This window comes from Onychostruthus taczanowskii, unplaced genomic scaffold (genome assembly GCF_017590055.1).
Source record: "Onychostruthus taczanowskii isolate IOZ18803 unplaced genomic scaffold, ASM1759005v1 scaffold12, whole genome shotgun sequence".
NCBI classification, from domain to species: domain Eukaryota; kingdom Metazoa; phylum Chordata; class Aves; order Passeriformes; family Passeridae; genus Onychostruthus; species Onychostruthus taczanowskii.
In genome coordinates, this window is record NW_024498351.1 from 3301644 (window position 1) to 3326974 (window position 25331).

Consider the following 25331-nt stretch of genomic DNA (forward strand, 5'->3'; position numbering starts at 1 on the left):
GTCACACGAGTGTAGAGGGGGACAGCAGTGCTGGGAAAGCAGCTGAGAAGATTTTGAGTCTGCAGCCCTTTGGAAGGGGATCTGCCCCATTCCTCTCAGGCCAACCATCTCCTGTATCTTCTGAACTGAGCTAAAGGTCTTTGCTTGTCATCAGCAGACCTTTTACTACTCTTCTGATCTTGTGCAAGAGGAAAGTGAACAGAAAAATGGAAAGCAACTTCCACTATAGAAGCTGTTCAGTTAACACCAGTCCCTTGAGTATTCCCTGGTTTTTGATACTGATTTTATCCTAGGATTGCAAGCAGCAAAGGCAACTGCTGAACACAGACTAACACCACTAGTGGTAGTCTTTTGCTTCTGGCTCTCAGTATCAGAATTGTTTATCAAGGATAAAGCTATTCACTGAACAAGTTATTGTCTCGACACATGAGCTGAGGCAACAGGATCTTGGCCAGATGGAGAGATCCATGTTTGTTTGTTCCTCTGCACGGAACATGATCCTGCACTGCAACACGTATGCAGCTTTATTGCTTTAACATCTTGGAACAGATAGTCTGAAATAAGCACTAACCCCTTGTAAACAATAACCTTGCAGTCCTTGCATACCTCCTGTAAAGTGACAGCTTGAGATGGGTTGGAAGCGTTCCTCTAAGTTGATTTATTGTAAAAGACATGCTTCTGAGTGAAGGTCTCACCCCTGGAAAAAAAAAAAAAAGTGCTTTGTCTCTGTTTCAGAGAAGTGCCTATGCTTCGTTTATCTCATATTTGAGACATTAAATACATGTGTAAGTCTCTGGAAGACTGGGATGAGAGATTGCATGCTGCTTCAGGGCACAACCTGTTCGATGGTACTGACTGCACCTGGCAAGGTGAATTCCCTTTCCTCATCAGCGATGTCTCAGTGCTGTCCCCATCTGCATTTCCAGAAATGCCTTGGCTGTGTGCTGAAATGCTTTGGCCTATGCCTGTAAAAAAAAGTATATCCAGATTTTTTCACATCATCACCTAGGGCTTGACATCCAAGATCCTGGTTGTGTCTTGCCTGGGCTGTGACCAGAATGGTGGCCCTAGCTAGGGAGATGAAAACTCTTTCCCTTGGGCATTTTGTGGTTTCCAGGAGAATGCCTCAAGTGGCCACACAACCCAGCAAGGGTATCCTGAAACACAGGGCAGAAACAAAAGAATCTCCATCAGTCCAGGGAGAGCAAGCATCTTTCTGCCTCACTTTGTGAAGGATTTTTCTCTGTGAATTGGCTTCTGTCATGCAAGGTAGTGGGCATTGGTTTCCCAGCTGGATTGTTCATCTTTCTACCTGTCCATTTTATATTTTATAAACCTATATAGGGATCATTTTATAACTTCACTTTTATAATCTGCTCCATAAATATTTTATGAGCTGCCTGCCAATCTGCAAGTAGTTTTTAAATAAGACATGATGCCTTAAGAATATTTAAAGTCTCACTTTTCTTTTTACTCTGATACTTTTATTGAAAAACACGGAGCTGTTCAAGGAAGGCATCTGCTTTCCACGTAGGGAAACTGGGACAAACCTACAACAGGAGTAAATTAATTGAGATTCAGGTATGCTGCTGAATTACGTTAAATCTTTGGCTGAGTGTCTCCAGCCCAGTGGGAGATGAAGCGAGCGTCAGGATCTTTATGCTTTTGCTGTGCATGATACAGAAAAGATATAGAAAATCTATGGTTTGTACAGTGATAATAAAGTAGAGAATGAGTCTTCCATCAGAGCTTTTGACTCATAGCTTAGCCAATAAATATTAAGAGCAAATGCACGCGCAGAAATGGATTATTTCACAAACAATTGAGAGCTTTATTTTCGCCCAAAATGTATTGCAAAGCCACAATATTTAGATACTTTGATCTGCCACTAAGATCACAAAGCAACTGCAGACTGTTAACCCAAAATTACAGTTTTTTATGGGATTTATTTGGTGAAGAAAGGAGAAAAATCTGCTTGTATGTGTTATTTAAAGCATCTGAAGGTCAAGAATGGAAGAAGCACAGTTTGGCCCCAGTCAGCGTGGACTCTGGGTAGTCTGAGAAAGTGTTTGAGAAAGAGAAGGGCACAAGGGATGGCAGGTTTTGCAGCAAGCTTTATTAGTGACACCCAACTGTTGCTTGACAGTCACAGTCCACTAGCTGCCATTTCACTTTGATGTGTCTTGTCAAGGCTTGTTTTAACGATGCTTCAGGCGTCCCAGAGCCTGATTTCATATGCTAATGTGATGTGCTGCTGTATGTGTTACCCAGCTCGAGAGAAGGGGCCAGCTGCAGCCAACTGGTTTGTGCTGGCCCTTGGAGTGCATCCCTGGGCAGTAAAACATGGATCATTGTGCAGCAAGGTGTGCTTGGATCACTCTGTGCAGGGGATGGCGTCTCTCTGTCTCCTCCGTATTTATGGGCAAGGAATTGGGAAATGCAGGTCATAGAAAGGATGATCAATCCAGACACTGCAGCAGTGTTAGAATATTAGAAAATGTTAGAAAAGCATTTTTACAGGCAAACCTGAGGAAGAGATAAGGGCATTTGCTCCAAAAGGCAAAGCAGAAGAAGTATTGGATACCTGCTTTTGGTAGAAGGATGAATTGACATATTTGTGTATTTTTAAAAGGCAAACTGAGTCATATGCCTCCATCCAGAAAAATTAGTTCTGCAGAAAGCTGATGTTACTTTGGCAACTAGCAGCAGAAAGAATTGGAGTTGCCAGAAGTGAGACTTGATTCCAAGACTCATCTCTCTATTTAGTTAAAGGGGAGGTCATATGATGAAGAAGAAGAAGAAGAATGCATTCTCACCAAGGGTTTGTGAACACCAGAATGTGCTTTGAAATGACCCTTACTCCCAGGGTTTATATGTACACCTTGTGCTGAGATTTTGAGTTTTGCAGGACCCCATCTCACAAAATGGCACTGCTGCTTTTAGAGCAAGGCAATGAGCACCAACGTGCAGATAACTGAGGCACAACTCTGGGCACCTCAGTGCTGTTCTTGTGGGGTTTACATTCAAAGTGTTATGGTCTCAGCTTGGTTGCCACTGCTGAAATCATGCCCTGCATGTATAGCCTGGCTGTTTATCAAGTGCAACCTCTTTATCTCCCTGCCTGCATCCTCAATTGCCTGCCAGCTTTCCCTTGTCTTCTTGATCCATTCCCCTGTGCTTGCACAACCTTTGCAATCTCTTTTTCCTTCCTCTCCCTGTAGCACAGGTCTCCTTTGTCCCCAGGGTAAGCTTCCTCTTCCCCAGAATAGCCCCAGAAGCTCATGTTGCTTTTCCCTTCCTCAGCTGTCCAGCATCCAGCTCTGCTGAGTCCATCTCAGTGGTGGGGTCTCATCGTGTCCAGGCTTTTGTCTGTAATTGTGATCATTTCACCAGTGCCAGGATCCTATAGCCGAAAGGCTGCTTGGCCCCTTGCATCTGGGCAGACAGCAGTTCCCTGTAACAGGACTTCATGCTGAGGACATGTTTCATGCAGATGCCTGTTACTGCCTCCTCCTAATTGCAGTTTTGTTCCTGCTAATCATATGCTCCTCCTTGCTGTGAGTGATGCTGGAGTGCTCACATGCCCCTAGCTCAAAAATCATGGAAGCGATGGAAGAGAGGTTTCTCAGCTTTAAGTGGCTTCTTAGTGGCCTGAGGCTTTCTTTGAGGTGTGCCAGCTAGTGATTCCACTGCATGCTGGCTGGCTTGCAGGTGTCTCTTCCAGGTTTTTCATTCTACCAAGCAGTGTCCTTCAGTCTCATGCTCATGCAGTTTGCTGTAAGGATGATCCAGTCCCCATATCCAGTTATGTTATCAGGAAAGACAGGCATATATATATATATGTGTATCCTACATACATCATCCTGTATTTTTAAATGTGTGTATGTGTGTGTAGCAATTTTTCTTGCCACTGCAGTTGTTCTAGGGCTTCCATGTGGTTGTCTAAGTGAAGCAGATCTCAGAAGTGCCACCAAAGCAGACAGTTAATGCAAAACTATCACCTAGAAAACCAATGAGAAGATTGAAGAGTCGGGGAAGAGCAACCAAAAACAAATAGGAGATTCCCTGGGGGAGATGCAACTTCCATACAGCTGTAGTTGTGACTCCATGGTAGTATTCAGCACTATCCTTGCACTGTCTGGCACTAAGGTGGGAGCAGGATAGGTCAGGCAGCTTGTCTTCTTCCATCTTTTTTCTGCTGGGCAGAGGGGATTCCATGAGGGGCAGGTCCCCTGTGGAAAGAGAGGAGATGTGCATAAAATGCTGTGCAGAGCCAACAATATGTAGGAGACACCTGAAGGCAGTGAGGCAACAGGTTTGGTTTTGCTTTGTTTTAAGCCATTATTTTGCATGTATATAAGATGTTAATGATTACACAAGGCCATTTTCTAAAATAACATCATTTAAAGTTCTGTCCAAATGCACAGTGGATGAAGGGGAGCATGCAAGACATACAACACAGTGCCTGCAAAAGCTCTGCAGTCCAGGAGATTTTGTTTCTGCGACTCTGATGTTTCATCCCATTCCCCTTTCATTGTCCTTCCTGTTCCTGCTTTCTTTTCTTCTTAAAAATAGCTGCATTAAATGTCAGGTAAAGTGGAGTTTTTCAGAAGCATCTGTGGGATTTGGAAACACAAGTCCAATTGAAAATCCATGGGCCTTGAGCCCTGAATCCCGTTAGGGAAATTGCAACCAGTTTGATGAGCTAAAACTGGGACAGCAGCAATAGAGCCACCAGAGAGGTTGGGTTCGTCACTGCTCTGGGTTTTTGTGCATTGTATGACTCAAAGTAAAGAATGGAGTTCTGCCATACCAGAGACAAAAATACTCTTCTGTTGTGGTTTGTTGTTTTTTTTTTTTTTCCAGGCGATGTGGCTATAGCAAGGCTAAGCAAGATCCAGAAGAAGAAAAGATGCATTTTCATAATGGGCACAGTGAGTAAAGAGCAAACATACATATGTGGTTTTGGCTTTCTGTGGTAATGAGAAATGCAACTGAGAGGTGGTTTTCTGAAAGAAAAAAAAATCAGGTTTTGGTGGTTATTCGCAAAAGAATTGTTTGTGCAGAAGTTCCCCCCTGCCCCTACTGCAAGCCCCACAGAGGACTGAAGATTTGAACAGTCCTTATATATGCTGAGCTGTTCTCACCTATGTGTTTGCACCAGATCATTCTAGTGAGCCATTTTGGTTTGTTCCTCTGTCTTTGCTGTGTGAACCAAGATGTTATTGTTTCTATTCAGCACATAACAACTCAACATTTTTGTGGTCTGGATGCATCAGTCCAAAATACCTGTTTGAAACCTTTGCTTCACTCCAGGCAGCGGTGAGGGCCAAGCCCACTGCTGCTCTTCAGCTTGGATGCCTCTGCAGAGGTGTGAGGAATAACACCTATTTCCTGCACCTAGGAAGCTTTCAGAAATGTTGTGTTAATGCCCTTTATAGAAAACCCCTCTGCAGTGATGCTAGAAAGTAAATCTTGTGGTTTCTATCAGTCCTTCCTTCATCAAGAGCTGTGGGATCTGGGGATGGGTAACACTGAGGTGCCTTTTGGGGTGGAAAAGGCAAACACATTGTGAGTGAAAGTCAAATTTCCATTAGTGCTATGTAATGAAGGCAGCAGGAAGCAAATCAATTAAGAGCCACAGTGTAATGTAGCTGTCTCATTAGACTGATGAGCAATTCTTCATGTGAGTAGCCTTAATGATTGTCAAAACAAACTTCTAATATGGATAATGAAAATACTTTTTCCCTTCTCAAGTCCTGGAGAAAAAGCTCGCTATTGATTATATTTATACTGATACAACCCACAGGCTTTGTACTGCAAATATGCAGTTCTTTTAAATCTCAGTAACTCTATCTGAAATAATGTGGGCGATTGATTAGCTGATGTGTGACTGGTAGGGCATAATTTATTCCAGCTCTCCATCAATCCCCATCCATCCAGCTCGCTTTGCAAATTACTCTTGTAACATTTTGCTATTTGTACTTTTCCTCCTGGTGTACCCTCTCTAGTTCCAGAAAGGAATTCTTTTCTACCAGATGCTGGACCAACCCATTACACAGCACCAAAAGGGATTTTTAGCTGCACACCATTCCAGCTGAGCACTGTTGTGCTTTTCTAAATATGCCAAAGTTGCACATATGTCACATATAAACTAAATGTCATTTTTCAAGAATGATACTCATTTTCACCATAGAAATAAATTTCCAGCAGAGCAGAGTGTAAGGGACAGGAGTGTGTAATGCCCATTTTCCGTGATGTCACGTGCCATTAAATGTGCTTAATTTGTGTTTGCAGTTAAGCTGCCTGGAGTGAGGACCTATGTGGACCCCCACACCTACGAGGACCCTAATCAAGCTGTCCACGAGTTTGCTAAGGAAATTGAAGCTTCATGCATAACCATTGAAAGAGTTATTGGAGCTGGTATGGAGATGCATTCCGTGACCCTTTGCAACACGAAGGGTTGGCTTTCTTAAATGAGAGATCGGGGAAGGGCCGCGAAATATTTGAACTGTTAGGTACCCTGCAAGTGAAGGTGAGCATGTTCCAGCTGAAGCTTGGGACACACCTGTCACTGTCTGCGGTTTTGAAATTTCAGAAAATGATGCAGAAAATGGTCACAAATGGTCAGCTGAGCTATTTCAATGGATGCTAAGGGAAAGGAGTCACTTAAGTTTCACATTCTTTTTACCATTTTAACGTTTTATCCCCCAACATTGTCAGTCTTCAAGCAAAATTAAAAAGAAGAGATCACCTGGAACATTAAAAAAGCACAAGCCAAAGTCCAAAGCTTTAAACTTCCTTGGTTAGAAGAAGAAACTCCCATTTTGTTTCCAATAAAGCTGTTTGTTCAGACTTGCATCTGACCTTAGGAGTATTTTCTATCCTCTGAAATTGTGGGTTTGGATTTTAATGTTCACCAGAAAAAAGTCCATTTAGGTGACTTTTTGGAAAAGGTAGTAATAAAATTGCAAAGAGCTTATAGTGTATAAAAATATATGTTGCTGTGAACAGCTGACAGCTTTCCATCTATGTAACTTACCAAAGGAAGGTTAAGAAGCAAGTGGTTTGAGTTTTACAGCTGTCCACACAGGACAGTGGAATAGGATATGACAGACTCTTTCATATAGCAGACAAAAATGTTAAATGAGAAAAAAAAAAAACCAGTGGAATATAAAGCATATCTCTTTAAATATAGGAAAATTACATTTTTACTCCCAGGTTTTCTTGTGCTTATGAATTACTTGGCTTGTGGTGCAGTGGCTGTTTGAGGTAGTCATCACTGCGATGTTCAGCAGTCCATATCCGTGAACGCAGGGCAGCCCTTTGTGCTTCCCATCAGCCAAGGCTGTGCTGCATCCTGTAGGCACAGGCACGTCATGTGTTCCCTTGATGTGGTGTGATCCCGCTCTTCCTCATTTTCTTCTGCAGGTGAATTTGGGGAAGTCTGCAGTGGGAGGCTGAAGCTGCAGGGAAAGCGTGAGTTTCCAGTGGCTATCAAAACCCTGAAGGTGGGCTACACGGAGAAACAGAGGAGAGATTTCTTGGGAGAAGCAAGCATCATGGGGCAGTTTGACCACCCCAACATCATCCACCTGGAAGGTGTTGTCACAAAAAGTAGGTGCAACTTGCTGTGGACTGCTCACTGTGAGCTGTGGCTGTTGGGAGAGTTGGTTAAGGGGGAAAGACTTAGGTGATGCCTGTTCTGAATACACTTTTCCTCATCTCCCCAAAAACATTTTGCTTTCCAGAAGCAGGGAAGAAGAACCAGACTGTAGGTGAAGATGACAGGAAGGTATAAAACCACAATTAAAGCAAGCTCCTTCTGGGATCTGCTAGAGATGCCCCTGATAATAGTTGCCCATGGTGCTGGCATGTGGGAGGGATTGAGTGTTACTGAGGTCTGACTGCTCAGTTAGCAAAACAGTCTTCCGTAACTTTTCCAGCCCAGTTCTTCTCCAGATTACAGTATGCACTACAGATAAGGGCAGGGAAAGGGATGGCACATCCAAGTGTGCCCAGCACAAGTCTGTTGGTGCTGTGCTGAGCCCGTGGAAAATGTGTAGAGTGGTTCTTATTCGTCCATTTTAGAGCCTTGGAGGATCTACATTATTGGCATCAAGGATTATTTTGCTAACTAATTCTAAATTCTAAAATAAATAACTACTTCTTTATTTTAAGATGTGTTTTAAGTGTAGAAGCACCAGCCTCACAGGTGTGAATGGCTGTCTCCCCTCTTGCCTTCATGGTTGGCAGTGTCAGAGCTTGCTTAGCTGCTGCTGCTCAGGTGGTGGCATTCGGGGCCATGTGCTGCTCTCAGTACAATTTGTCATTCCTCAGAGGAAGCGTCTCCAACATTAGTTTTTTTCAGAGCTGCAATAGAGAAGGTACAGAGGCTCCAGCTGTTTGTCCTTGTAATCTCACAAAAGCAATGCTGTTTTGTAATCAACAGCCTTTTCTTGCATTTTTCCTTGAAATTGCATTTCCTGAAACTTTTAAGAAAAAAATAGCCAAAATGGATTTCTCCCAAAATTTTAATAAATACCAAAATCTCTCAGGGACACCCTGTGTAAGAGCTCCAATATCTAGCCCTGCAGGGTTGTGGAATATTGGGCAGGGAGCGAGTGATGATTATACATCCATGAAAGCTGCTACTGGCATTGGCCTGAGTCCTTCTGGCTGCTGGGGCCTCAGGGGATGGTTGGAAATTCCACTTTTAGTGAGAATGTGCCTCTCTAGCAAGGTGCCTTTATATAAAGTAGCTGTCTGCTCCGAAAGCTGTGGAAACACAGGGTGACCTGCTTCTAAATTAGTCTTGGAGCAACTAGAGTTTGGATTCAGTATGAACCAAAGCTTCTTATTAGCTCAGTAAATATTTGTTTACTGTACTCAAATTTTTTTCCAGCAGACATCTGTAGCATCTTCATAGGTTTTTCCTTTTCTTGTACATGGACCAAAACAACTTTTGTGAATCTCTAAGTATTTAACTTATTTAACCCTTCAGTATCTCGGTCATTGGCCTTTTGCAGAATCAGATCTTTAGGGTAAAATGTCTTTCCTGCATCATGATTTACCTTGGAAGTAAATTAGGTTAAATCAAATTAGGCCATTTTTAATTCTGAATGAGAATATAATTGTATTTAACTAATATAGTTCAATTGCACACCTTAGTTAATTTGGACTAATCATGTTCATTGTCCTCTTGCAGACAAACCCTTTGCTATTTCTGCTTTAGAAAGCTAGTGACAGTTTTCATTTGCATCCCATTTGGTTGCACTGATGCAATGTGCACACCACTGACATGAGTGCCATCCACATATATTTTATGATCATGTACTGACAGCAGGAGGAAGACCTGGTGACACAGAGAATTAGCCCAGCACTTTGGAAGGGCTGATGTTTACTTTTAATTTACTTTGTTGAAAGTTATCTATTTGTGTCCTTATTTCCATGCTCTTGGAGATGGGGTTAATTTATTCCATGATTGCTGCCAACCTGCAGCAGTCAGATAATGAAACATAAGTGCCAGAAATCTTACTGTTTTTTCTCTGATGGCATCCAAAGGCAGGAGTCTGGAGGAGGTCCCCCAGGGTGGTGGAATAACAAGGCACCATTCTCACTGCAACGCTGCCTTGAAGTGTCAGAGATAAAGGGCCCCATGCTGCAGTTAGGTGTTTAGCTTCTAAAATCAAAACATTAACATTTGAGATATCCCTGGAGGTTTCTTCCCTGCAAAGCCACTGACATGTTTGCCATCCAGTAGCCATGGCCCCTGAGATCTCTCCTCCCTCCTGCATTCAGCCCATGCTGTGTGTAGACAGATGGCCGTCATCTTTAAAGGTGGGGCCCATCTTTCATTTGGGATTCACCAATATTTGGTGAATCCCAAATGAAAGATGGGCCCAAGGTGCATTTCTCATATCAAAAGTAATATTTTGGGTGAGTTTTAAGCTTGGGCAGCAGCTGTGAGTGTAACATAAAAGAATTGAATCAGCACAGGTCCTTCGTGCTGCAAAGGTAATGTTTGCACAACAATGAGTATTTTGATTGACAAGTTCACAATTACCTTTGTTATGTACATAATTAAGCAGTAAATTAGGCAAAATAGTTAAGGAAATCAAAAATGGGAAAATTAAGATCTATCTAAAGGGTAGGACATGCACTGATTTTTAGTATTTACCTTCCACATGCATGTTATGACACACAGCAGTTCTCGTTGATCATTTCTATAAAAGACATTTATAATGCACTTTACAAATAACTGACAGCTTCTCTTTTGTCTGTGCTTTGTGCTAGCTAATGGAAATTGATTTAAATAAAAAATAATTTACATGTTCTTATAAGATTTCATTGAATTTACAAGGGCTGCAGCACACCACATTAATTATTGCTACGCCATTGTGGCAAGCTAGCGAGAAATTAGATTTAAAAACGGAGCAAAAACTATATATAATTACCATTAAAATGACTCAGGCATGAAAATTAATCAAACAGATTTGGAAAAACATTATTATTCCTGTCAACAATAGGACACCAGGTCTTTTGTTAAGAACTTTTACTTTGATTTCCGCTTGCACTCATTCCACACTTAATGAGCTTTTGTTTTCCAGTGTAAATATTCCATCTCTTACTTCCAGATGTGTTTACAAGGGTAGTCACATGGAATTACTTGTGTTACAAGGAATGAAATCCCATCCTTTCCTACTCTCAGTTTTGGTGACTACCAAGCCCAATCTTCAGATCATCCTTTTTGCTCTTGTTGGGCTCCTGTTGTCACTTCAGGGTGTTGAAGCTTGAGGGAAGGATCCAAAGACTCTGCTGTGTGGCCTCTGCAAGCTTTCAGCTTGTTGGTGGAGACAAGAACAAGGCTGCCTGGGTTCAGCTTGCAACGTCCTTCTCAATCATAATCTAAAGAGTCTAGGGCTTGGTACCCCACCCATAATATGACATTCGTTTTTCATCCTTTCCTCCTCAATCTCCCTACTTCTCTATATATTCTGGGAACAGCTCTTTTCATCCTTCTGGGACAGCAGTGTCTTGGTGTAGATTTACTGTTGTATGGCTGTATATCCAGATGCAGAGATGCTATTAAAAGACTTTTTTATTGCTCATTGTTTTTAGATAAATTCCTAACAAACTCATGCACTTTTTTATTCTAGGCAAACCGGTAATGATAGTGACTGAATACATGGAGAATGGCTCTCTGGATACATTTTTAAAGGTATTGCTTAAGATCCTTTTTCCAGGGAGACCTGGGGACTTGGTTTGGGCTCATTGTAGATGGTTAATGCCAGTGAAAATGTTTTCTGGGTGTTGTTGCTGTCCAGAGGCAGGAGTAGGTCAGTTGTCTCTTTGATCTGCGTTTACACAGCATGAAGGACCTGGGGCAGGCAATGATAGAAACAGGTAAGAATAAATTGAAGGATATTATTTTTCTTTTAGAAGGCAGAGGAAAGTATTAGCTTAGCCTGCAAAATGTGGTGTGGTTCATGAGCAGACCCATACTGCAGCATAGCAAACCCCAGACTAGTCAGAGTTTTTCCATTAAATGTAAGAGCTAGAGAAGGGAGAGTGAGGGAAGTGGTTAGAAGTGCAATGTGGCAACATGGGGAAGAGTCCCTACCCCCTCAAGTGTTCATGAACCCCTACAGGTAGGATTTCCATGCAACTTGGTGCCATTCAGTTGCCTGACTGAGAAACAGCCCAGCCTGGTGCCCTTATACACGTGTTCGCTCCAGTCACAGTCTCTCTATCAGTCACCAGTAGATGCAGCTCATTCCTTGATCTCAAGTTAAAAGAACTACATTTCCTTAGCTTTGTCTCTAGAGATCTTAATCTAAACAGTGAAACTTAGAAAAACTTCATGGTCAGAGCATGAGAGTAATGAAATATTAATTTTCCTGGTTTCCTTCCTTGGAGACTTGCCTTTGCATTTTTATTCATGCACACACAATGCTGAGGGTGCAGAGGCTCTCAACTCATCAAAAGTCTCCTTCCTTTTGCAGAAGAATGATGGGCAGTTCACCGTCATCCAGCTGGTCGGGATGCTGCGAGGCATCGCCTCTGGAATGAAGTACCTGTCTGACATGGGTTACGTGCACAGAGATCTGGCCGCCAGGAACATCCTGATCAACAGCAACTTGGTCTGCAAGGTGTCAGACTTTGGCCTCTCCAGAGTCCTAGAAGATGACCCTGAAGCAGCGTACACAACCAGGGTCAGTTATGGGGATACCAAACTGATTGAGCTCAAGAGAAACGTATTTCTTGACACATTTTGGTGTTCAGGCTCTCTAGCCAAGAGTTTCTATGAATCCAGAGCTTCTAAACTGTGCAAGAGGGTTAGATCTGGTGATACCAGTTAATTGTCACCAGATTAGTTTTGCAAATGCCTTTAATTTATGCTGGGGATGGCCAAATAACACAGAGCTTAATCAATAACTCTGAAGTTTAAGTTGAGTACACGAGTTAAATGGCAAACATTGCAAAGTTGCCATGATTCCAAGCTCTACTCTGTCCACTTTGATGAATACCAAAGGGAAGAAAGAGCAATTGCTTTGCTCAGGCACCCATCCTGTGATGTAAGCCATGGTCTTCTGAACAATTTGACCCTTTTAAAACATTGTTAAGTGTGTAATGAATGCCCACTGTAAATAATGCACATTGCCCTCGGGATTACCCGGTTGAGAGTAATTTCTCCCAACCCAAGAAAGAGCTTTTCCATCCTCAGTGCTCTGCCCCTGTTCTGCTCACATGGCACTGGCGCTGGAGAGAGGAGGTGGGCAGGACCCACCTTTAACGGCACAGACCAGGAAAGAGCCTCCAATATTAATGGCAGTGATTGGCACACCTTGGGCATGTCTTATTACTGTGTTTTTCCAAGGGTATTGTTTTGTGGGTGGTGGGAGCTGTCTTGAGTCATGTTCCCTCTTGCTGTGGACATCTTGGAAAGGCCTTTCAGCTTTTGTCTGTCATGGCCCCGTGATGGGACTCAGTGCACAGCTGGACTGGCACTTCCCTGCAGGCTGAAGGGCTCTTGGCCAGCCCTGCTGTGGCTCCCCTGTGCTGCCATGTGCTAATTGGCACTGCTGAGAAATCTGGCCCTTCACTTAAGGCATGCGCTGCTGAGCTTGTGAATAAGTAATTATGGGAAGAAGAGACTTTTAAAAAGTTGCTTTGAAAATGTGTTCCAAGTCCTGTCTTTTTCCAATAACAAACACTTAGGGGGCATTCAGGGAGACCTTCCAATATTTAGCTCAACACGTAGAGGAAGGGACTTCACAGAAAAATATTTTTTTATATAAATCAAGAGAGACAGCTCTTTAAATCCAATGAGAAAAGTATTCCTTAATCCAGACTTTCCTTTCCCTCCCCTTTCCCTTCTCAGAGCTGATCTGAAGTTTGATTTCTAAAATGATAGAAAGGAGAAAAGGAAACAGCAAAGCACATTTGACAGCTGTGGCATCATTTTGAGTCCCACAGCAGAGGCTTAGCCGGCTGGTCTTTGCGCACACACATTTCTATGCCTGCTACACAGATCTCTCTGCAGGACCAGGACTGCATTAAAAAAAAAAAGAAAAAAGAAAAAGAAAGGGAATTACTTCCGCAGCAATTTGCATGAAGCCCTCGTTAGATCAAAGTCTTCCTTAGCCTCAGAACTGTCTGTTCCTCCCCCGCTCGCTCTCAGAAATGGAGGAACTGTATTCCCTTACCAGCCCGTGCAACATAATTGAGATGTTGATCCTATACATGTCCCAGCATTCAAACAACATTCAAACAACAAACCTTCAGGACAGCCAATTAGTAGGCAGCCTACAAATGCTTATGGGCTGAGATAATGTGGAAAGGGGCCCCATGCTGTCAAACAGATTTACTTTAAAATTCGATGTCTCTTTCCAGAGAGAAAATAACATCCCTTGGTGCTCTGAGAAGAGCTGTTTCAACTTTTTACTCATGTTCTCTGCCCTCCTCTGCAATCTATTTTTTGGGGTTTTTCTCCATTTCTTTTCCATTTAGGGAGGGAAGATCCCCATTCGATGGACAGCACCTGAAGCGATCGCCTTCCGCAAATTCACATCTGCCAGCGACGTCTGGAGCTACGGCATTGTGATGTGGGAGGTGATGTCCTACGGCGAGAGGCCCTACTGGGAAATGACAAACCAAGATGTAAGCACGTGCCAGAGCTGCTGTGTGATGGGACTTTGAGGGCTCAGCATTCGTTCTGCTGTCAGAGAGGCAGAATGGGGACTAGAGGAGAGCTGCTGTAAAAATGGCTTTGCTGCCCCATGCCAGACAGAAATGATCCTCCCCTTTGATGCTCTTTTTTTGCAGCAACCCAGAATGGGCTGTGCGCAGAGGAAAATGTGAAATGTGTCTGCACGGAGGCAAGCCTGCTTCCCCCAGCAGACCACTGGAGCTTCACTAATGCTGTTAGAGCTGGAGCCTGTCCCTCCTCTGCTTAATGACAAAGGCCTGCCAAGGGATAGATGCTGATAAACTGGCAGCATTTCAGTTGTGTGTTCAAACCCCTGCAGCCACATAAAGCAGAAACTCAAGAGAGTCGTGCTGAGGGCTTTGTTTCCCGGCAGAAAAGCTGGGTGATTTGATCTAGTGGCAGCAGTCCACAGAGTTCCAGGAGTCTTGGTTGTTCTTGCCTTGCTGATCTAAAGAGAATAGTTTTTCTCCAGTTGTGAACATCTTGTAAGTCTGTGCTTGCACAATTCTCATTTGTTTGTACAGTACCCTTCGCGTTGTGTCCCTTGCTCCTGGGTTCCAGTGCCCCCTTGAGTCTCTGACCTTGAGGCCACCCTCTGAAGCATCTCCAAACAGTGAGATGCCTGGGAATACTCTCTCCCACCTGACTGCAGCTCCAATCCCAGCCAGGCTAAGGATCTTTTGATCGTACTGCAGGGCTGCATTCTACCCTGAACTTACCATCAACACCTATCCTTGTCTAAGGCTAAATAAATTTAAGCCTGGAGTAGCCAGATTTTTTAGGTCCCTCCTTTCTCTTCACATCTCTGAGAACTATGATTTGCAAAGGTCTCTGAGAATGCCAGCTAGTCACGAGGTCAGATTCACCAACGGGGCATGTGGGGCAGCCCTGCTACCTGTGGAGATGGTGCTGCTGGATGGGTTTCCTCCGGTCACACTTGGTGTTTCATCCTTTCTGCCTTTTTGAGCAGTGTTCCTATTCCAGCAATTTTCTTCCGTTTCACTGGCAGCAAGGGCTCTGGCTGAGCACTCTGCTCTCCCTGAGTTTTGTTAGGAGCCTTTGCCATCAGTGGATGTTACTACCTGTCATGCTGAGCTGCTGTCTCATCTCACTTTGAGTCCAGGCATGGAAACGAGTGGTACCTTTGAGATGGTCACGCCATGCTTCCTGCCAGGGACCTGAACGCACTGTTTGGCATGAATGCCCCGCCGCTCCTGCATTGCTGAGGCTGTCACATTTGCAGGAAGTTCAGTAAAGCAGCATGTATCTACACAGGGATTTATCTTAATCAAATACAGGGACTTGCTTCCATAGTCTGTGCAGAGAATGCAGCAGTTGAGAGCCAAGGTTTTTCGTTCATACTGAGCACTGTAACTATCTTTAATGCTGATGTACTGGCATAGCACAGATGTTGTTCAGTAAATGCCAGGCTAAGATTGAGACGGTGCCAGTGAGGTAATGGGCTGTGGCCAGGGGAGTCCCTTGTCTGAATCATAACACTATGACTGCTCCAAAAAGCCCAAATGCCTCCACGTTCTGTGGGGCACAGTCTTACCTGGAGTGAAAGCAGAAAACAAAGGACTACTGAGATGTTTATGAGCATCAGTTCCTGCTTCGGCCTTGCTTGTGTAACCTCTGTGTTACTTTCCTCTGCCATTTGTGCAGCTGGTAAGTGCCTGGATGGTGGTGGCATAGGAACTTAATTCAGTGCTGTGGCATATTTCTCATGCAATTCATCCCCCCTCAGCTCCTGAAGGCCTCCTCTTCTTTCCTCCTCTGCTTGTGTTGACAGAAGTGTCAGTGGTGTTAGATACAGCATTGGCTTTTGTGCGGAGAAAAAGGGGGTCACATAAATTTTGGACCCTGTTGCACAAGAGTTTTTTGTTGTATGGCTTGTAATTAAAGCACATAATTTTCAAGCACAGCTGATGATGAGCAAAATTATTCTCACCCTGTTACAGATGGCTTGCTTTAAAGGAGGTGAAGTGCAATAGGGCAGAAAATGTTTTAAGGCTACAAATCACATTTTAAAGTCATGCTGGTTTCTGGATGGCCCTCTAACAATATGCTTAGGCTTGACCACAAGATAAGGCTTTGATGCAGGAATTATTGAGAGGAATATGGTGGCCTGTGTTGCACAGGTCGATAAGCTAAATAATCACAGTGGTTGATTTTTAGTGTTCAGGCTGGTGAATCTATGAAAACACCACTGAGTGTTGCTTTGGTTTACTGGAATAGACTATCCCAAATTGTCCTCTCCTAAACATCCAGTTTCCCCAGTCTGAATAGTGCTCGTGCAGAAGAGGAAGAGAGACAAAAGTGCCTCCTTAGGTGCAAATTCTAAATCTGCAAGTCTTACAAAGCAGTAAGCACACCAATGAATGGAGCAGGAAATGTCCCATTTTCTTATTTTCTAATCACTGTGGTGGCTGCAAGTGACTCAGTTTTTTGTTGGTTTGGTTTTTTTGCTCCTCTACTGCTAGACGCCTGAAGGCACCTTCAGATGCAAGAGTGTATTTCAGCATCCTAGCTTCTTGCAGCATTTTGAGACCATTTACATTGTATCACCAGGACGGATGACATCCTGTAAATTGAGTTAACGCTATTGATTGTGATGTTACTGCCAGGAATATCCAGCACGCATAACCCCACTGCAGATATAGTTCAGATATTCTGATCTGGTGCCAGATGGTCTGCTCCTTGTCTAGCTACTATTTTCTTTCTGCTACAGTTGGAGGATGACCCATTATTGTTATAAATACAGACGTGGACACAGCAAATAACATTCTCATGGCTGTGCCACACTGAAGCTTTTTCTTTATAGAGCAGCTGCAAATTTGGAATCAGGGACCAGCTGAAAAGCATGGTGTGAAGAACAGAGAGTATAAATAGCACAGTGTGGTGGAGCTGGGAGCAACAGCCAGGCCATAGAAGAGATCTCCTTGTAAGTGCAGGTTGGGTGGAAAGTGGTGCAACTGCTCCACCAAAAGAGAAAATCTCAGATGGGCACATGTTGTGGCCCGGGACACAGAAAAGAACTGCACATGTTGTGGCCCAGATCTTCTGTTGTGCTTTTTTACCCTTGGAGATGGTAAAGCCTCACCTAACTGCTTCTCTGCTATGTACATCCTCAGAGAGTTTGAGGTTCCCACTGCTGCTGCTCAGTCAGCTTGGCTCATTCCTGCAACTCTTACACTTAACAAAAAGCTCTGTGATGGAGGACAATTAAAAAACAATCCATTTTGAATTTTGAAGCCTTCTGAAATGCAGTGCTAGCCTGACACAGCTCATCCTGTACTACTCATCTAGCCACTGAAAACCAAGACAACAACTTCCATGCTAATCACAGAGCCTTCTTTTTCAACACAGGATGTTTTCAAATTGTGAAATGAGTTAATGGCATTTAAGGTGGTCTTTGGAGTGGACAGTGAAGCACATGTGGTTTTCATGTGGTCATAGCAAATATCTGCTTCCAGCTCCTTTTCATCAAGGAATCTTGGGAGTGGAGGGTGTGAAGATGGGCTGCATGACTCCCTTGCCACAGACACAGAGACTTGTGGCTTGAAACAAGAGCTGCATTCTCCTGAAAATTGTAGTGGTTCAAAATGGGAACTGCTGAGCTTAAAGCTCTGCCACAGATCTGCCTCAAACTGGGTGAAACAAGTTCTTCAATTCTGTCCTCGTTTATTCATTTTATGCCTTTCAAGAAGGCAGGCAACACACATGCTTATCACTTGTTTTAGATATAAAACCATAGATGGTTTGTATTTTAAATCAGTGCAACAACTCCCCTGGTTTTAATTTACATACTCTTGGGCTGACATTTTAAATTCCTGGCAGAAATGTGGCCACACTAAGAAACTACTAGACCCAGACAGTATTGAATGATATATGAGATGGTTGTTCTGCCTCTGCCTCGAATCCATCCATCAATTAGCATTCAAAGTCTCTTTTGAAATACAGTCAGACTTTTATTACTGTAATACAAATTTGTGGTCCAGCACATGCCTGTTCATTTAAAAAGAAGCCAACATCTGAATAAACAAAATCACTGCACTCCAAGAAGATGCCAGAAAGCCCTGTAGGCTTTTTTTCATGGATTTAGCGTAGGCTCCAGGAGTTTCCTGGTATATAACATAGAGACCACAACTGGGCTTTGAACAAGTGCAACCAGGCAATCTGGCCCCCTGGTTGCAGCAGTACCTTGGCTATCTAGATTAATTTTGCAATGACTAAAAATAAAGTTATTCAACACATCCCATGGAAAATATGCAAGATAGATGAGCTTACTGAGTTGGCCTCTCATGTGCAGAGCTGGGGGGTGGCAGGACTTTTTGTGAGCATATTGCTGATCCCAAAGTTCTACGTTAAAGTCAGTTTGCATTTGGGAAAAAGATGAGGGGAAGCAAAGCCTTGTGTTTTGTGTCCTGTAGGTGATTAAAGCCGTGGAGGAAGGCTATCGCCTGCCAAGTCCCATGGACTGCCCTGCTGCTCTCTACCAACTAATGCTCGACTGCTGGCAGAAAGACCGCAACAGCAGGCCCAAGTTTGACGAAATTGTCAGCATGTTGGACAAGCTCATCCGTAACCCCAGCAGCTTGAAGACGTTGGTTAATGCATCAAGCAGGTACAGACTCAGCCCAGAACCATTTCTCAGAGCAAGCTCTTTGTCTGAACACCCACCCCTAGGGCTGGATTCCCTCTGATTATTTAGCCCGAGTGCATGCTCTTGGGGGAATGTTCCTTCAGCTTTGTTATGTCCAGGGGAGTTGACTTATATCAACTTTTTCTGCTGCAGTTGGCAGCCAAGTGAGCAATTCACTGACTCCAAATGCAGCGCTGCTACCACAAAGAAAATTACTGTGGTCTCTCTTTCAGAAACAGGAGTTTCAGCAGTACTTTGTCTGTGACAAAACTACCTGTGCTGCAAGGTTAGAGAAGGCAAGATTTGAGTGCATGAGGCAGATAGTAAATACTGCTCCAATTATCTGCCTGTTGACTTTATCTTGGTAATACAAACGAAGAGTGTCTCTTGGGGAAGCTCTTAGGGAGTGCAAAGCTTATGGATGTCCAGGTACATCCTTCCACAGCTATTCCCAGACATGCTAGCCACCACTACAAGTCGTGAGAGTCGTGGTAATTGGAAGAGGAGGTCTCTGGTTACCAAAGTACTGTACACAAACCCTTTGCTAAAACCACATGAAGTGAATAGAACAGACAATTTGTATTTAAACATGAATCTGAATAGCTACACAGCTACAAGTAAAGTAAACACAATCAAGAAATAAAGCTGCACTTGGGGAGAAAGAGCTAAATAGTCTTGGAGAGGCTTTTTCTATTTTCACTGTAACCACACATTTACTTTTGAGTCATCAGTGTTGCTGATCACGCAGTCCCCTGAAAGGTCATAAAGAAGTTATATATCTATATATATACATACATATATATATATATATATATATATATATAAATATATATATAAAAGTTTTGTATATATATATGTGTATATGTATGTGTGTTTGTGTGTATACATGTATATATATATTATATATATATGTTATATGTATATATGTATATTATTGCTGTTTCACTGATGGCAGTGCAGTTCCCTAGATTAGCCATGGAAAAGGCCCTTCAGAAAAGTTTATCCTCAGAGGAGGGACACAAAAAAGGATATGTTGTTTTCTTTAAACAGGAATGAGGGAGATAAGATTAGGTTAGACTGATGGTATGGGCCAAAACAGATACACTGCTGTGAGCTTGTAGTCTTTTGTCCCCACACCTTCCAAGTGAGCCTTGCACAGCTGCATGTGGCACATCTCACCTTCTGCATCTGGGCATCCCTCTGGTGGCATGTCCCTGTGCATGGCATTTCGTGCACTGAAAGAGAAGAACCTGAAATTTCTGTTAATTTTTAAATACAAGCTAGATCTGGTTCCTCAGGCTATTTTACATCTACCATTTACCATCTGAAGAAGAAATTATTCTTATTAGCAATTAGATGTAATGTCAGTGCCAGCAAACCTGCAGGAAAAGGTTTATGACAGCATAAAATACGTGAGGTTTCTCTTTTACTTTCAACTCAGAACAGTTATTTTCCAAGCCTGTTACATGGTGTTTCCTGCACTCTTTTATACCCAACTGTTATGCCAGATGAGGAAAATACGCAGGAAACCATTTCCTTGAGCTGCTAAGCGCTTTGCTGATGTTTTATTCCATGAATAGGTCCTTGCAATTCCAAACCTCTCCTTTTCAGAGCTGCTGTGGATATTTTTGATATGGATGAAGCACCTGAACAGTCAGGCTGTGGAGATGTTTCTGTTCTCATAGATTGCTGTTCCCAGACCATAGTAATTCCAAATGAATCATAATTTCAATATAGAGCAGCTGTAAAGGATTTTTTTATATATGTAATGTGTTCTTTATGGAAATTCTCATTAATGCAAATAAGGGAGGAAGTCACTCTCTACATTACAGTGTGTGCTATGGTATCACTAGGTACCTCCTGACATTAGTGATGAAAATCCACTTCTCATTATGATTACTTAGGAGTTTTGAATTTCTCATGTGTATAAAATGTTATGGCAAGCCATTATGTTCTTGGTACTGTAAGTATTCACATTTTATTAGACCCTTCAGCATTGCTATTAAATAAACAAATAATACTAATGTGCTCATAAAATATATGAAGATTCCTGAAGTGCTATAATAATATAATATCCCAGCTCTCCTTCCAGTTGAAAGTCTTTTAAGTGTAATAGCCACCGTCAGAGGCTGACCTGGAAAATGTTTTTTTTTTATCTGTGGGTAAAAATCTTTGTGCAGGGCTTGTGTTAGCTGTGTGTCCCCTTTTACAAAGAAGGGAACAGATCTGGTTTCTTTCCTGGCTGACCTTGGACAAGCCCTCTTTGCTCTCTGCACATCATTAGTGGGGTGCTGGACCCTGCTTGTGCCAGGTACTGTATCAGTGCTCCAGCTGTGGTGAAGGGTTATTATTTGCCTGAATTGCTTCTTCCGTGCGTGGCATAGCTGAGCAGGGAGCAATTGCCTGGCAGGCTCTGGAGTGAGGGTGTGGGAGCAGGAGCATGCCTCTGTTTGCAGGGCTGGAGCGTGGCTGGAGCATTGCTGCTCTCTGCAGGCTCCTTGGATGCTGTCAGCATCCGAAACCCCCTCGTGGCTGTGCAGGAGCAGCCCCTGGACTGTTTAATGCTCCCTGGGCTGGCAACAGCTGCCTGCCATTGATGGCCGCTGCTGGGAAATGTAATTTGGGTTTCAGCTTCCAGGCTCTGCGCTGCCTTAAGTTAATTATGAGCTTTAAAGGTGGAGGAAAAGAGCAAAGCAGGAGTCATCAAAGTGAAGACTTTGAATTAGGAGTGACTGGGGGAGCCTGCTTGGGGCTAGGAGGTAACTGGGATGGATGCCACTCCTCCCCTCCTCTTTCTGCTTGTGGTGAGGACTGGAAATGGCAGGAGCTAACTCAAGAATGAGTGAGGTTGCAGGTGAAGTGCTGTGTTTGATACAAGCCTGCTAGGAGAATTTAGGCTGCAGCAATCACTGAAAATGGAACAGAAGAATCATCTTTACCATAAAAAAAGTGAAAGCAATTTGAGTCACGTTGTGTATCTCTGAATACTGATTGTCTTTGCTTCTTTGTTCTTGCTTACCTTTAGAGTGTCAAATTTGTTGGTAGAGCACAGTCCAGTCGGGAGTGGTGCCTACAGGTCCGTGGGTGAGTGGCTGGAAGCCATCAAAATGGGCCGATACACAGAGATCTTCATGGAGAATGGATACAGTTCAATGGATGCAGTGGCTCAGGTGACCCTAGAGTGAGTAGTGTCCAGATCATTTTCACCTCATTTCTTGGAATTGCAACGGGAGGAGGGAGGAGAAAGACAAATCATTCAAGAATATGTAAGGATGAGGCTGCAGAAAGAGAAAACATTATCCTGTGTTTGCAGTCAGCAGTTTCCCTTTCAGCATCTCTATTGATAACAAGTGCAGGCAAGACTAAAATTTACAATTACTACATTGGCAGCCAGTATTTTGTCTCCTTTACTCACAGAAATTAATGCATGAGTTTCTGTTATTGCCAGGCCATCCTCTTGACACACTAGCACTTGATTATTTGGGATTACCAACAAAATAAACCCTCTACCCTACTAGTAAATGTATAGGTCCCTGCTGAGACATCCTGGCTTCACAGCAGACGAGCTGGTTTCATGGCTGAGCGAGTGAACAGTGAAGCCCAGTAAGGTGTGGAAATGATACTCAGCATAAACAGAAATAGGTAAGAGCTGATGCCGATGCAAGAGCATCAGCAGCCCGCAGCTCTAGAGGACAGGCTTCCTGAACGAGACCCTTTCTTCTGAATGTGCCCGTGGCCTTTGCAGGTGGGTGTGACTGCAGCTGAGGCAACAGCTTTCAAATGACTTGGTAAATGCCTCAGGGCTGCTAATTTGCTATGCTGCACCTTTAATTGCCTGCCTTGCTTGTGTAGTTGTGTCAGTACTTTCCTGCTGCTGCCTGTGCTGTCTCAAACTCCCCTCAAAGCCTGCCTTTCTAGCTGCGTTAATTCGAGCTTAGCTCACTGCAGGCATTAAGGCAGAATGGGAAGAACTGTCCTCTGCTGCTTTGGAGAAGGTTGTGTCTCCTCTGACCACATGCAGATTGCCACTGCACATACAGAATTGCTTCTGAGGGTTAAGAATAAACCAGGAAAAATCCCCCTACCCCACAGAACTGCAGCATTTCCTCCTGTCTGCCCAGAGTTTCTGTGGAGCTCACCACAGAGCACAGGAGTGTGATGCAGGTCAGTGACATCTCCATGGAGTTCAGTTTTCCATTACATACACGGAGGGAGTGCAGGGGCATATCGGCTCTCACTCCGATTTTACTTGCTCCACTCACACCATCAATATTTGCCCCTTACATCTGGACTCATCCAGTCTTTTTTCAGCCATTCACATGAAAACCCTGAGCTAGGGAAGAAGTCCTCTCCACCAGCTGTCAGGGAAATCAGGGTGCATGGATTCTTACCTGGATCCTCTTTTCAGCTCCTGAGACCCTTACATGTTGTTTCCCAGTCTTGTCCTGCAATTATGTGTCACTTTACTTGGGCTTTTGAGGACTCCACAATTTAGACTGATGATCTGCAAGCATGGACCAAGGAAGAGGGCATCCATCCCCAGGCTGGTCAGAGTCTACGTGGCAGAAATGGCTAGCCAGAGGCTGAGCAGGAAGAAGGGGGATAGGATGAAGCAGTAATTTATAAGGAAAGGAAAACATTGGAGCATTCCCCTCCACAGTACCATCCCAATTTGATAACCAGAGCAACTTCTGGTAGAAAAATGCAGGTTGTCTAAAATCCATCACAGATTTATTGCTGTTTGGCTTAATTAGTCATGTCAAAGAAAATTAGGCTTCTACCTTGTTCCTCTTCAGAATTTTCTGCAGTTTCAAGAGCTCTACATAAAATGCTCAGAAGTAAAATGCTTTTGTTTGGGTCACAGAAAATGTTGACTTGAAACCCAAGTAGTAGTTTTCAACAGCAAATTAGATGCTTACTTACTTGTATAACTTTAAACAATCTTACTATCCCTTCCACACTGTCTTAGCATCCCATGCTGCTAAAAGTATTCCTAACCTCCAAATTTCCTGAAGTGCGGCATTTCAGATTATGAAGTAAGATCCTTAATTTGACTTTAAAATTTAACTATTTCCCTATGTTTACTCTTTAGTATTCCAGAAATTTTTTAAAAGTCCCCCAAAATCTTTTCAAGTGATCCAAAAGTGCTTTAAAATGGTTTTTCCAATCAGCAGTGAACCAAGAAACCCATTACCTGCACAGTTCTAACCAGAAAGGTGAGTTGGTTTGAAAGGCTTTAAATAAAATTATAGCTGCCAGAGATGCTCTGACTCTCACCAGCCTGCAAACCTCCTCGAAGGCCCCCTCACCAGGTCCCAGGATGTCCTCTTTGGCCCAAATGTCATCCTACTGGTCCCAGTGGAGACAGCATATCTGGGCTGCTCAGCTTCGGCTTTCTTCTGGGCTTCTAGAACAGCAGAGCAGTGCAAAGGAGCTGATGCCTGGCAGCCTGGGAGAGCTTTTGGGTTTAAACTGGAAGGAGGCATTTCATTGATCCATCTTCCATTTCAGTTGAAGCTGATAAAATGTTGAAACCTATTTCAGCTAGTTATCCATGTCAGCAAATAAATTGCCCCTCCCCACCCCAGCTGCCTGGACAGAGATTCTTGCAGAGATACCTGTTTGGTGGTTCTCTGTCAGCCCACACACCTTTACATTGCAGAAGTGGCTTGGCAAAAAGGCTTGACACCACTCAGGTTTATTTTTGGAAAACCTGTGGAAGATTAATCCAAAGGCCAAGTACCCATCCAAATCAAAACTTCTCTCATCCCTCTCAGAAACAGTAGAAAAAAAGAAAAAAACAGCAGATTCTCAGCTGTTGAAAAAAGAGAAACCATCATAGCACTTAAGAGGAAAAGTGCCATGTATTGAAGTCTTGAATTCAGTCTGATGTAAACTGGCAGACTGCCCTTAAAAAATAAAGTAAGGGAGAAAATGGCTCCTGGTGGGCTCAGCTGAGACTCTCATGGGTTCTCCAGAAAACAAGCAGCAGAACAAGCAAAGTTCTTTAACGGTTGATATACTGAGAGGGGTTGGTTTTCTGGAGGTTTTCTTTTTTTTTTTTTTCCTCCCTGTAAAAGGGAGCAACAAAACATTTTGTACTCTACAAAGGAGAATTCAGGTTAAATGTTCCTTGTCATTTTTAATAGAGGCAACTGTTCTGTATATTCCAGAGCTGGGACTTGGGGGGATCGGGTGAAAAGATGATCTGAACATCTGAAAGTAGCTTGGTTTCCCCAAATGATATCAATAAAACAGTCTTTACAATTTAAGAGATTGCCTTCAAATACCACCAAAAATTATCTTTACCAAATTCAAACCATTCAGGAGACAGATGTAGAAATTAGGTAGATAACTGCTGCCAGAAAAAGCAGGACAAAACATATGATAAATGTAAAGAATTTCTAAAATCTACGTTAAAAAAAACTACAAGTGCTGTAGGAGGAGTTGCCATAACACTGACAGGACTGGTAA

General features: G+C 43.2%; 1 protein-coding gene across 10 annotated transcripts in view; it reads left to right on the forward strand.

Annotated features, from left to right (window-relative positions):
- The window catches only part of EPHA5 (EPH receptor A5), a 193259-nt gene that overhangs the window by 160181 nt on the left and 7747 nt on the right, over window positions 1-25331 (forward strand). For all 10 annotated transcript variants that reach the window (XM_041427845.1, XM_041427846.1, XM_041427849.1 and 7 more), the window contains 8 exons: window positions 4867-4934; window positions 6298-6423; window positions 7432-7617; window positions 11160-11221; window positions 12006-12215; window positions 14014-14163; window positions 18646-18839; window positions 21883-22038. In XM_041427845.1, coding sequence (XP_041283779.1) covers window positions 4867-4934; window positions 6298-6423; window positions 7432-7617; window positions 11160-11221; window positions 12006-12215; window positions 14014-14163; window positions 18646-18839; window positions 21883-22038 — 1152 coding nt within the window. The remainder of the gene's footprint in view (window positions 1-4866; window positions 4935-6297; window positions 6424-7431; window positions 7618-11159; window positions 11222-12005; window positions 12216-14013; window positions 14164-18645; window positions 18840-21882; window positions 22039-25331) is intronic.